General features: G+C 37.2%; 1 protein-coding gene across 6 annotated transcripts in view; it reads left to right on the plus strand.

Moving 5' to 3' along the window:
- Positions 1-13,368, plus strand: part of COL4A4 (collagen type IV alpha 4 chain) — a 186,428-nt gene that overhangs the window by 48,960 nt on the left and 124,100 nt on the right. For 5 of the 6 annotated variants that reach the window (XM_037738747.1, XM_017529106.2, XM_037738746.1 and 2 more), the window contains exons 8-16: positions 2,131-2,199; positions 4,812-4,847; positions 6,519-6,581; positions 6,925-6,960; positions 7,171-7,212; positions 10,767-10,847; positions 11,640-11,693; positions 12,017-12,076; positions 12,956-13,000. In XM_037738747.1, the coding sequence (XP_037594675.1) occupies positions 2,131-2,199; positions 4,812-4,847; positions 6,519-6,581; positions 6,925-6,960; positions 7,171-7,212; positions 10,767-10,847; positions 11,640-11,693; positions 12,017-12,076; positions 12,956-13,000 (486 nt within the window). Of the gene's footprint in view, positions 1-2,130; positions 2,200-4,811; positions 4,848-6,518; positions 6,582-6,924; positions 6,961-7,170; positions 7,213-7,299; positions 7,915-10,766; positions 10,848-11,639; positions 11,694-12,016; positions 12,077-12,955; positions 13,001-13,368 lie in introns of those variants that run through there. The other variant, XM_037738748.1, reaches the window with a different exon arrangement.

Below are 13,368 nucleotides of genomic sequence, written 5' to 3' on the forward strand. Positions count from 1 at the left end.
TCCACACAGTTCTGGGTGATGGAAAAGTTTAATTATTAGACTTATGTGGATTGCATATGCAAATCACCAAGAAGTAAATATAATTAAAAACCGTAAAAAAAAAAACCCTAAATATTTATTTAATATACTGTAATTTGAAACATTGGGAACAAAGGGTTTTATTTGATTATAAAAACTTATCAAGAGTAATTTCAACAGTACTTGCCTTTTTCTCATCATATAATTTGTGATACTAAAGGAACGTTTCATGTTTTGATGAAGTGTGACACTCCTTTCTAAGTTTGGATCTGATTCCAGTGTTGTGAAATATCTCTAAGGGTTCCATTAATGTGAAGTTTTTATCTGTGTCACTTTATCTAGGACGCTGTCATCCTTTTCATCACAACCTCTTTCCTAGTTTATGTTGATAAGTTCATCTTTACTAAGTTCCTCTGGCTGCAAATACAGTCCCTCAAATAACAACAGTGTCATTAGTCCCATGGTCAGCTGTTTCTTCTATTAACTCCACTTATGTTTTATTTGAATTTCATTTCCAGCATTACCATTTTCATTTCATTGCTACATTTGCATCATTGTTGGCCAATTTCCTCTTTCAATTATTCATTTTTATAAAAATGTTACTTGGATTTGTTGCTGGGAGATAAGGAGGCAAGCCAGCTACAAGCTTTGCTGTCTGTGTCTGTGTGTCTGCTCTGAATAATACATGTGCAAGGGCCAATCACAGACAGACTTTGACAGAAGTCATTGAAACTGACCCAGTAGTCCCATAGACGTTCTTTGGATCAACATAGAGATGGATCTTTCTGGTCTTAAAGTTTGAAACCTTTGTGTTTTATCTGAGTTCCTTCCTCAGGAGAGGACCCTCAGGCCTCTCAAAAAGTATCAAAGAACTGAAACTCACCAGATTATGGCATCCAGACAATTAGATGCCAGACCCCTGATTTTGTTTCTTTACCCTTCCCTAGGTCCTGTTTTCCAATGCGTTGTTACATCTCTTCCCTGCAATGTGAACCCCTAATCTTAGTCAGTCCGGGAGATGGATTTGAGACCTATCTTCCATCTCCTCAGCTGCAGCACCCAATTAAAGCCTTCCTCTTTGGCAGTAGTCATCCTCTCAGTCATTGGCTTTCTGTGCAACACATTTTGGTAACATCATGTGATCATGCAGTAATCACGATTCACTTCTGTTGTTTATATAGCAATTTGTGGACTGAGGGACTAGCAGTGAAGTTTGTACTTTATTCAAGTACTCAGTTAATTTACAATGGTAACTGAAATTGGAACCTTGGGGGAGAATTGATGTTATTTAACTATGGAACTGAAATTCATTCAGACTGGAACTGTGCAAAGCCAAAACTGCAGATAGCATCAAATCTGATTTCTCAAGCAAATTGTTAATATAATTTAACCTAAAACTGTTAAATATCTCCCATCAGAAGCCAAGTCAGGCACTCTTCTAAGAGTGATTAACTTTGAAATGTGTTTATCTTTCATAGGAGCTTGATATATAAAGATGGTAGGATTTTTATGTGGTAACCAAGAGAAGATATATTAAGAATTGAGGTAGGGTATTAAGATGTTAAGTAGGAAAACCTTGGGGAGGAGGAAGAATACATTGAGGTATTTCATTCACTTTAAAAAAATATCCTAAGCAAACCAGCAACTGTATACAAAAACCTTCCAAAAGGAACATGTTATATTTTTTAAAAGTTAAACTTACAAAGAATATGTAGGTCTATTTTGAATACAAGTACTGAAATGGATAAAATCACTATATATACATACGTATATATATTTTTACTATTTCTAGGGCATAAATTAACAATTGCAAAATTAGTTACTTGTAGGAAAAATGCAGGTGTTTTATATTGTGGGGAAAAAGGAAAGTGTTCTGCAAAATAGCTATATATTAGTAGATACTCTGTCTTAGAAGATTCCTTAACAGGTATTAACTGAATATTGAATAACCTTAGGGTGATAGTAATAAGGAAGTGGATAAAGAAATGTCTGCTTGTTAATCATGTCAGTCATGGTAATTTCAGCTGATGAGTAATATTTTATATAGAAAAGAAAGTGCTGAACTGGTAATGTGCTATTTTCCTCTTAAGTACATAAACATTTTATTTTCAGGGCCATCCTGGGGAAAAGGGAGAAAAAGGAAATTCAGTGTTCATTTTAGGTGCCATTAAAGGTATTCAGGTAAGTATTATGATCATGATAGGGTAAAAGAATGTTTTTCCTAAATAGATAAACCATTGCAAGAAATACTCAGACAGGATTTTTCTTCAAAGTGTCTCTGAATACACCAATTTTTATCATTACCCTGACCCTCAGGGATGGCACCATACTTTTGTGTGAAGGCACTGTCTTTAGTCGCCAGTAAAATTCCAGTACTGTAAAATCCCAGTACCTCTGAACTATTCAGAACTGCAAGGGATGTATTGATTTCAAGGTTTTCTCAACTCCTGACATTTTGGACCATACATTTGTTTGGTGTGGGGCTGACTTGTGCGTTATAGGATGTTGGGCAGCATCCCTGGCCTCTGGCCTCTACTCATTAGATGCCAGTAGCATCCCCCACCTCTGAACTCCCCAAATCATATATCCAGACATTACTAAATGTCCCCTGGGGGGACACAACCCTGGTGGAGGACCACTGATTTATTTGTAATTAAAATATTGTAATATTAGTACTTACCATCCAGTACAGTAAAAGTCACCATTATTTAACTTGAAAATGATGTAAACCTTATAGCGCTTTGCTTGATATATTTAATGGTGTTGTGTTTTTAGCAGGGAGTGATGCACAAATGTTCAGAAATAAACTCTTGAGTGACCACCTCATTTCTCAGATGAGAAGCCATGGATCAGTGGTGGGGATCAGTGGAAATGATGCATCTGCAGGGAAATACAGCCCATTTTCAAGATATGTGGTCACTTCTCTTAAGGAAGAATATTCTGCAGCAATTAGATAGATAGAACTAGTCCTAGATTGCTTCTATCAGATCCGAGGTTTTGTGCCACCCAGAATGGACACACCTGAGCAGTGATCCCTTTAGTGAGCTCACTGTATATGTGTGTAGCCTCCATGCCAATTTTTTCTTCTTAAACAGCAAGAACGATGGTTTTGTTTATAGCTTAAATGATGTATTAATAAACAACATCAACAGCAGAATCATTCTAGGAATCAGTATGGTGTGTTGGAAAGAGAGAACTGAGGCTTACTCTCCACTGTGATGTTAAGCAGCTACCTTAACCTCTCTCAGCCTCATTTTCATTAATTGTGAAGGAAGATTAAAATAATATTTACCCTGCCCTCTTCTCAGTGTTGTTAAGGCTATCTGTTATAATAATTTATATTGCAGCACATTGTAAATGGTAATGTCCCATATCATATTAGTTATAGTGAGCATTTTTTTTGTAATTGTGATAATACAGGACATGTGATATAGACATATAGAAGGGGGGATGAATATAGAGAATTCCTTATCTTGAGGGGAAACAGAAGATCCCTAAAAAAATGGTCTGTAGATTAATAACCTTTGAGAGACAACGCTCTTGAGAGTCTATATCTACTTTGCACCCATTCAAATGACTATTATAAAAAAATACAAATCTAGAAATTGTTGACAACTACATGGAGAGTTGGAACCTTGTGCATTACTGGTGGGAATGGAAAATGGTGCAGCCACTATGGAAAATAGTATGGTGATTCCTCAATAAATTAAACATAAAATTACCATACAATCCAGCAATTCCACTTCTGGATATGTACCCCAAGGAATTGAAAGCAAGGAGTTGAATGGATATTTGAACATGCATGTTCATAACAGCTTTATTCACAGTAGCCAAAAGGTGGAAGTAATCATGTCCATCAACAGATGAATGGATAAACAAAATGTGGTATATCCATCCAATGGAAGATTGTAAAAGCTTTCAAAAGGAAATACATTCTGACACATACAACAACATGGATGAACCTTGAAGATATAATATTATGCTAAGAGAAATAAATCAGTCAAATATTATATGATTCCACTTATATTAAGTTTTTAAAATAGTTAAATTCATGGAGATGGAAAATAGAATGGTGGTTGCCGGTGGCCGGGGATAAGAGGGATGGGGAGTTAGTGTTTAATGAGAACAGAGTTTCCACTGCAGGAGACATAAAGGTTTTGGAGATGGATGGTGTTATTCATGGGTGAATAACCACAGAACTATCTGCACACTTAAAAATGGTTGGAATGTCAAGTTTTAACTTACATATATTTTACATTTTAAAGAAGAGCCTTCATTCAAGAAAGTATATAGCCTTTGATCTTTTAAAGTAGGTTAAATCTCAGCACAGAGTCACAGGGTGATAGAGATAGACAGAAGCTGGTGTGAGGCAATTTCTACCTGAGTTTCTTTTCTGTCTACTCTAGGGTCAAAGGGGTCAAGATGTTTATAAAACATAGCCAGGTGTGGAACTAGACCAGTAACAGGTAAACTGTGAGGAAATGGGACCACTCGATTGAGAATTTACAACAATTTAAACAAAGATAAAATCTCATTCTGATTCCATGTCATTATTCCAGTGATCTTTCTCTGTTGGGTAGAAGGAAAATTCAGAGCTTAAGGAGAAATAAAATCACCTCCACATATCCCTTCCTCAATTTTAGTCAACACCAAAGCAAACAAAAGACAAAAACTGAACAAACTGCACAGTTAGATGAGTCCAAATAATTTTTGTGTGTATTTCTATTTTTACATAATCTGTGTTTTAGGAACATTGTGTTGACTTATAAAGCAATGCATTCTTATTTTTGCAGGGAGACAGAGGGGACCCAGGACTGCCTGGCTTACCAGTAAGTCTCCAGAGCAGGCTATGTGTTTCTATTTCCACCTCAAATATCCTATGACGCTTTAATCCCAGCAAAGCCAGCTACATAATTTGTGTGGCTCACCTAGTACAGGATGAAAATGTGGGTTAGGGAACCCAATAATTCAAAATTATTAAGAATTTCAAGATGGTAACAGCAGAACATTAACTCAAGCATGGGGCCCTGTGTAACTGCATCAGTTTCATGTTCATGTAGCTGTACTTGTAGCTCAGCAAGCTCCCTCCTGTCTTTCTCTTCTGTCTTCTAACGATCTTTTGACTTTACTCAGGTATACACAGCCACTTAATATTGAGGAAAGTGAGTCCACTTATCAACTACATATATAATATATACTAGGTAGAATGATCTTGCATTGCTTCTCTCTACCATTTTGCCTCTTGAATCAGTGTTTGTGTATTATATTTAATATTTTGCCCATCTTTATGTCTCTGAAATCAGCCATTCAATGATTATATTAGCCTTTCCAGTTTTTTGATGTTTACTTACAAGATTAAAATTGAAAGCAGTTTTGCCGGCTGGGTGTGGTGGCTCATGCCTGTAATCCAGCACTTTGGGAAGCCAAGGCAGGTGGATCACCTGAGGTTAGGAGTGTGAGACCAGCCTGGCCAACATGGTGAAAACCTGTCTCTACTAAAAATACAAAATTAGCCAGGTGTGGTGGTGGGTGCCTATAATCCCAGCTACTTGGGAGGCTGAAGCAGGGGAATCACTTGAACCCCACAGGTGGAGCTTGTAGTAAGCCGAGATGGCACCATCGCACACCAGCCTGGGCAACAAGAGTGAAACTCCATCTCAAAAAAAAAAAAAAATGCAGTTTTGCCTTCCAATGGTTAACCTATAATTTTGCCTTGTAACTTCTGGCAAGTGATGGAACTACTTTCCTGGGTTGGTTTCCTTGCTATGATTGATGCTCAGCTCCATGGAATAAATGTGATACCTCAATATTGCTGTTAAAATAAGTATTAGTTCATCCTCTTAAATAGAACAATTTCATTACACACTCCCCAATCATTTGACTTGGGCAGAGTCAGCAGGAGGCCAGGGACCATTGCACTTCCAGGACTGCAGGCTGTAACCTTTTCTTGACAATCAGTGGATGTGTAATTTTGTAACCACATACATGCTGTAGAAAATTTTGTATGGCTGACTCATCTTGGTCTCAAATCAGGGACCATATTTCCCCAATTTGAAATCTTGTAGGCCATATTTTAAAAATATACTAAATAGTATAAATACATTCATGTTTAATGTTAATTAATAACAGTATTACTGATGTGTATCAAAATTGTAACAGAATTTAGGAGTAGGTAGTAATGCATCTTCTTTGTTCTCCACTTTTGTTATTACAGGATGTATTTGTAAATAGGTAGATTGATCTCTGGGTCTTAGCTGGACCCTAAATGAAGGAATTTATCACAACTACCAGAGTGCTGCTAGCTTTAGCTTGGTGCTCTCTGAGGGCTGCGTCAAAGCAGCTGTTGAAGATGACCTAGCAGGGTAGAAGTGCTGGGGGCTATGATTTTTCTAGAGGTTTTTAGCCACATGGAATCACAGAAAGAGAAGTTTACACAACTCTTTCTGTGAAAGATGATTACAATTTTGGGTAACAAATGCACTGATTTTTCTCATGTTTAGGGATCTTGGGGTGCAAGAGGACCGGCAGGCCCCACAGGATATCCCGGAGAGCCAGGGTTAGTGGTAAGTACAACATTGCTGATGTGATCCCTTTAAAAACCAGGTTCTGCAGGAAATAAAGAAGCAAAGTTGTCAGATGCAGGTAGGCTGTTTGAGAGATTATAACTGATGAACCAGTGAAAGCCCATCATCATCAGTGGGACTCCCCCTTGAAGCACAGGTTCCCTGGGGTTGAGCCACTGGCATCATCTTCACATAAAACAACAGCCCATCCATGATAGAAACTCCATCATTTCCTGTTTTAAAGTTAAGGGTTTCATAAAGAAGACTTCGGGGCAACAAAAGAAGGCACATTCTGATTTCTATGTCTGATGATTGATTTGTGTTTTTTTTGCCCTTGATTTAGGGACCTCCGGGCCAACCAGGGCGTCCAGGTTTGAAGGTAGGCAGTCATGAGCAAGATACGTAAATAGAGCCCTGAGCAATGAAATAATTGACCACTAATACTTATCAGAATTATATCTTTCCTCTTATCAGACTTCCGAAAGTATTTAATAAACTGCAATAAATTGTGTAGCCAGAAGTCTTAATTGCTTTTAATTACTTTTTTAAAATTCAAAAGCAATTAGATTCTTTTTCATTTCTTTCTCAGGGAAATCCCGGTGTGGGAGTAAAGGGGCAAATGGGAGACCCGGTAAGAATCCCCTTTTGCTCAGAGGAGCAGATGGTAAAGTGTGTGTGCTGCTCAGGGGTGAAGGCTGTTCTGATCATTTGAACTTGTATACATTATCTCGTCACTGTCCAGTTTTATGGCTGAGAACTTTTCTTCGCCGAATTATTATGGCATCATTACCCTTGACTGTAAAATGACAAATCTGACAAAATTTAACACTACATTCTGGTTAATTTGTGTAACACATTTCACCCTAGCAAACAGAGATTGAACATTTTTGACAATATATTAAATCTAGAGTAACAGTTTTGCCAAATTACAATTTGTTTTGCTTAATATCACGGAAATCCTAAACCCCACCCATAAACATGCACCTAAATGCAAATATAAATAACGAGCCAAGAGCATTGAGCCACACACAATCTCCAGCCCATTCCCTTTTTACACACCTCCTCCCTGTCTCCTCCCGTCCTCCACTCACACTCACTGTCCTTTCAGCTGAAGCGTAAAACTTAGTAAGGATAAGCCTTAGAAAAGGGATTTAAGAAGGTAACTCACCTGGAAACAATCTGAACGTCCAGCTGTAGGCAAGTGGCTCTTTCAACAACTGAGGGCAAGTTGATATTAAGCATCTGCTCCATCCCAAGCTAGGACTGACACTGGATGTGGGGATCTAGCAAGACAGACCTGATCCCTGCTCTCATGGAGTTCCAGCGTGATTGAGTAAGTCATGGTACAGTCATTTAACAGAATGGCACAAGAGTCAAAAATATATGTGAAGATTTCATGACGTGTGAAAGTGCCCATGATATAATGTTGAACAAAAAGTACAAGTTACGAAAATATAAACTCAACTTTGTAAAAGCAACAGCAACAAGAAAGACATTAAAATATACACTTAGGGGTTTCTCAACCTACAGCTGCGGCTATCTCATTGTTGTCAGGGCTGTCCTGTGTATTACAGGATGTTTAGCCGCATCCATGGCCTCTCCCCGCTAGATGTCAGTAATATCCCTTCCCTCCAATTGTGACAACTTAAAAATGTATCAAAACATTGCCAAATGTCACTGGGGGAGGGGGTTGCCTAACTACTTTCCCTTGTACCCCCACCTTGAGAATCTCTGGCTTGTAGAAATGACTAAATGACAATATATCAAAACAATGTTTTTCAAGTTTGGGAAGCCATGGAGCCCTGGAATATATTCGTCAAAGCTACAGGACCCCATGCACCACTGCAGAGTCCAGCAAGTGTTGGCACCTTAGTGACTTTCTGCACCAGCCCAGCCACACGCATTTGCAAACTCAGGCTGTAGAATAACTTGGAAGTATTTGTCTATGAGGTGGCCATTCAAATGATCCCAAATGTGCTTACATTAATTCTTTTAGATTGTCAGGTGAATGAACACATCATTTTATAATTTTGGGCTGGGTGCCATGGCTCACACCTATAATCCCAGCACTTTGGGAGGCCAAGGTGGGTGGATCAGGAGTGAGGTCAGAAGTTGGAGACCAGTCTGGCCAATATGGCGAAACCCCATCTCTACTAAAGATAAAAAATTAGCAGGACATGGTGGTGCATGCCTGTAGTCCCAGCTACTCGGGGGGCTGAGGCAGGAGGATTGCTTGAACCTGGGAGGGTGAGGTTGCAGTGAGCCGAGATTGTGCCATTGCATACCAGCCTGGGTGACAGACTGAGACTACATCTCAAAAAATAAAATAAAATATTGATGCAGAATTCTCAAATGTTCTAAAATGTGTTTGCCCACCCCATTTTAAGAAATGCTGCCCTAAATATTTGCTATTAATTATGCCTAAGTGCCATAATTATGAACCTTTTACATTTTAATTCTTCATAATTTTCCTTCTTGGTACTTTTTACTATACTGAGTATATGGTACTTTTACAATATGAAAAAAAATAGCAATATGACCAATATTTTGAAGAATCTACCTACTCGTCAGCCTTTAAGGGTTTAGTTCAGGCCTATCTCAATTACGAGAATAAGAGTGACTATCTTTACCAGTACATGCTATGCATTTGCTTATGTTTTGTTTATGTGCTTGTTCAATGGTTTATTCACGAAACAGATGTCTTTAGAGCAGCTGCTACATCCACACTGTGTTAGGTGCACAGATAAATCAAGGGGGAAAAAACCAATGTTCCTAACCTGGCTTTTCTGCAAGTTCTCACATTTAGGTATGCATTAAACTCTTGGTTTTATTTTTATTTTTCATTTAAACAGGATATTCTTCTAAAAATCCCAACCATCAAAACCATTAGTAGTTTCAGTAATTATATATTGGGGAATTTACATTGTAACCCTCAACACAGAAAGCATTTTATGTGTATTATCTATTCAATAGAAGAATAGTTTGAGATGGGTAATATTATAATCTCCATTTCACAGAGAAGAAAAATGAGGTTTAGAGGAATTAAGGAAATGTGAACTGAGAAAGATTTTAAGGAACTTGCCCCAGGTGACAGAGCCAGTGAGGCCTGGTTTGCAAACATAGGTGACCTGTAGCCTGTTCTTAACTATGACAAAGAAGAAAGATCATACTAAGTGTGGAATAATAGTAATACCCAGAAAAGTACAAAATATTTATCTTCTAATTAATGATGAGAATTTATGATTGTGGTAAAATTCATTCAGGAAACATTCTTTTCTCCAGGAGAAAAACATCTATTATTGCATAAATTAAAATTTTGGCTGATTTTTTTTAATAGTTTTAAAATATAATTGAAAATATTAAATAGAAATAATCTAATCTAATCAGAGTGGAATGGCTTAATACATCACAGTACATTCTTATGATTGATTATTGTATTGGCATTAAAAATCAGGATTGTCACAAGAGGCAAGGAATTTGAGACCAGTCTAGCCAACATGGCGAAATCCCATCTCTACTAAAAATGCAAAAATTAGGTGGATATGATGGAACCTACCTGTAATCCCAGATACTAGGGAGGCTGAGACACAAGAATTGTTTGAGTTCAGGAGGTGGAGGTTGCAGTGAGCTGAGATTGCACCACTGCACTCCAGCCTGAGTTACAGAAGAAAACTCTCAAAAAAAAAAAAAAAAAATCAGGATCTTGAAGAGCTTTTAATATAATAGGAAAAGCCTCACAAAATATTGTTATATGAAAAATATAAAATTACTTAAAAATTTAATAAAATATGCTGTATACTTTATATTTATATATTTATTGTATAGTATTCTGATTATATTTTCAAATACATAAAACAAATTACTTATTCACATATATACACATGTATGTACATATTGACATACACACACACACACACCATAAAAAACTATATTAAAGTTTTAATAGAGATTACCTCTGGATAGTAGGATTAAGAATCATTTTCATTTTTTAAATTTATTTTTAACAATAAGTATGTACTGAACTTTAATAAGAAAAACAATATCCTTTTATATTCTGTGAGGTACTTGCCATGACTTGTAGTTTAAATCCATGACACATAGGATTAGAAGCATTATACCACAATACATGGATAAAAATCTTCAAAACATAATACAAAATTTTTATTATCTTGCTTTTTTTTAAAGGGTGAGGTTGGCCAGCAAGGTTCTCCTGGACCCACCCTGTTGGTAGAGCCACCTGACTTTTGTCTCTATAAAGGAGAAAAGGTAATTCCCAAATCCATATGTCACTTAGAAGGTAGCAATAGAAAATGTTTTGAAAATGTATCCTTTCCAGCAAAGTACAGAGGTCTTTCTATGCACCACTGCGCTAGTCTCAAATCTACTTTAATAGGTTGGTACTACTATTGGCCCCATCATGTAGAATTGAAAAGGAGGGTTGGAAGGCTCTCAGTGTTCTCGTTTACCCAGCTGCTAAGTGGCAGAGCTAGCTCAGGCTGCTGAATTGTGACATGTGCTTGATAATGTTTTGATGTGTGGATTGAAAAGACCACTGGAAGTCCAGTTGTCCTTTAGATGTTACAGATGAGTTTGATGTTTTGATAACTGAGAAGGTAACAAATGCATAGAAATGGGCCATAACAGACTCTTGGAAAATATTAATTTCTCTGTCAGCTTCCAGTGCTGATGTTACTGGTGCCACATGCAGATTCTGTTGTTGCTTTTCAATTACTAGGTTAAATTTCTTTACTTTGCTCAAAATGAGCCACTTTGTTCAATGGCTACATTCCTAAATTGTATCTGCTGCCTGGTCCCATGGTGGTCCACCGTGATGTGCCATATACCTCTCACATAGAGAACTGGCTCAAATAGTGTGTGGTTTACAAGTGTGCTTAGATCTTAGTGTTAATTAGAACAGGTGAAGATTAATCTCTTGAGTTTTTTTTTTTTTTTTTTTAAGGTGAGACAGATTGTCAAAAGAGATTATTTCTGAAGGAGATGGAATTCAGTATGTTAAATAATAAGAATAAACCAAATTATATTCATTGTAATTTTTAGGGTATAAAAGGAATTCCTGGAATGATCGGACTGCCAGGACCACCAGGACACAAGGTAATTATTTAAGTTGTTGCTCTTCCTCCTCCTCCCCCTCCTCCTTTCCTCCTCTTCCTTCTTCTTCTTCCTTTTTTTCATTTGTGTGATGTGCTTTCCTAACTTAAAATGTTATTCCTCACTGTCTTTATCATTGCTCTAAGTACTAACATATATTACCAGAATTTTTCACTATTTTATCATAATCCTATAGAGCCTCTATTTTAAAGTAGTTGTTTTCTTTAAGCTGCTGACAATAATTTTTGTTTCTCATTTTATTTTTGCTTTCCCTATTGCTGAAATATTGTTGCTTGAACCCCTCTAAATGTTGCCATCTCTTAAAGGGAGAATCTGGTATTGGGGCAAAAGGAGAAAAAGGTATTCCTGGATTTCCAGGGCCTCAGGTAAGCATCATTTGTTATTAATATTAATGAATTTGGAGATATTTCTCTTTCACGTTTTTATAAAACTAGGTCGGTAGTTCCATAAGCTCAAAAGTGAAGAATATCTCATGTAAGAACAAAATATTTTGGACAAGAATTATGGAATAGCTAAATATCCCAGAGCATCCTTCCTTTGAGATCATTTAGATAAAACAGGCAAGCAAGAGATAGAAGAATTTGGGAAAAGTAACAGGATTGTGGCATCTCTTGTCTGGCACCTCAGTGTCAGTGTGACAGTAGCTTGGAATAGTTAATTTAAGTCTATTTGGTCAAACAAGATGGTGATCTAGGGGGAGTAGCTAGGAAAAAACTACAATATTAAGCTCCAAACATCACCACGTGTGTCACTAATTGAATACCCACTCATAGAGTCACCATGGAGGCCAGACCACAGCTGGCATAGGCATTGAGTTTATTTGGTTCTAGATTTAGTACTGAAGGGGCAATATTAGTTTCCACGGTCATTTTTATTGCCAATGATGCACAGAGCAACTATTAATTTCCAGGAAAATTATATTGCAAGGATTTTAAAGATATTTGGCCTAGTGCAGGCACTAAGTGAAATAAAGTAAAATTGGAAAAGCAACAACAACAAAAATACATTCTTACTTAAAACACTGGCAATGGCACAAATGTTTTGAATAAGACTAAAGATCCTTCAGGTAGCAAATGTTATAAAGAAATGGGATCTCTTTTCTATTTATTTCCTTTTATTCAGCTAGCTTTGCAAACAAGACTAAATATCCATGGGACAATTTGATAAGGTGAAAAATGATGCATTGAGCTGGTTAATGCATTTTGATTTAATAATGTTTATGCTGATTTTTGTGAATTTGTTAGGGGGATCCTGGTTCCTACGGATCTCCAGGTTTTCCGGGATTAAAGGTAAATGTACCTCATTATAGAGATAATAAATACAGTTTCATTAGTAAATGCAGCTTAGTATAATTCAGAAGTTGTACTCTTCCGTGCAAACACAGTAATTAGGAAAGCAGGCACATTCATTTTATGGATTGCAGGATTTAGCTGTGGGTGCAAAAACTGAAGTAGAAGATTGTCTAATACAACCAATGAATAGTGTTAAGAATTTGCACAGTTTCGGGCCGGGCGCGGTGGCTCAAGCCTGTAATCCCAGCACTTTGGGAGGCTGAGGGGGGTGGATCACGAGGTCAAGAGATCAAGACCATCCTGGTCAACATGGTGAAACCCCGTCTCTACTAAAAATACAAAAAATTAGCTGGGCATAGTGGCGC

This window comes from Cebus imitator, unplaced genomic scaffold (genome assembly GCF_001604975.1).
Source record: "Cebus imitator isolate Cc_AM_T3 unplaced genomic scaffold, Cebus_imitator-1.0 Scaffold57, whole genome shotgun sequence".
In the NCBI taxonomy this organism is placed as follows: domain Eukaryota; kingdom Metazoa; phylum Chordata; class Mammalia; order Primates; family Cebidae; genus Cebus; species Cebus imitator.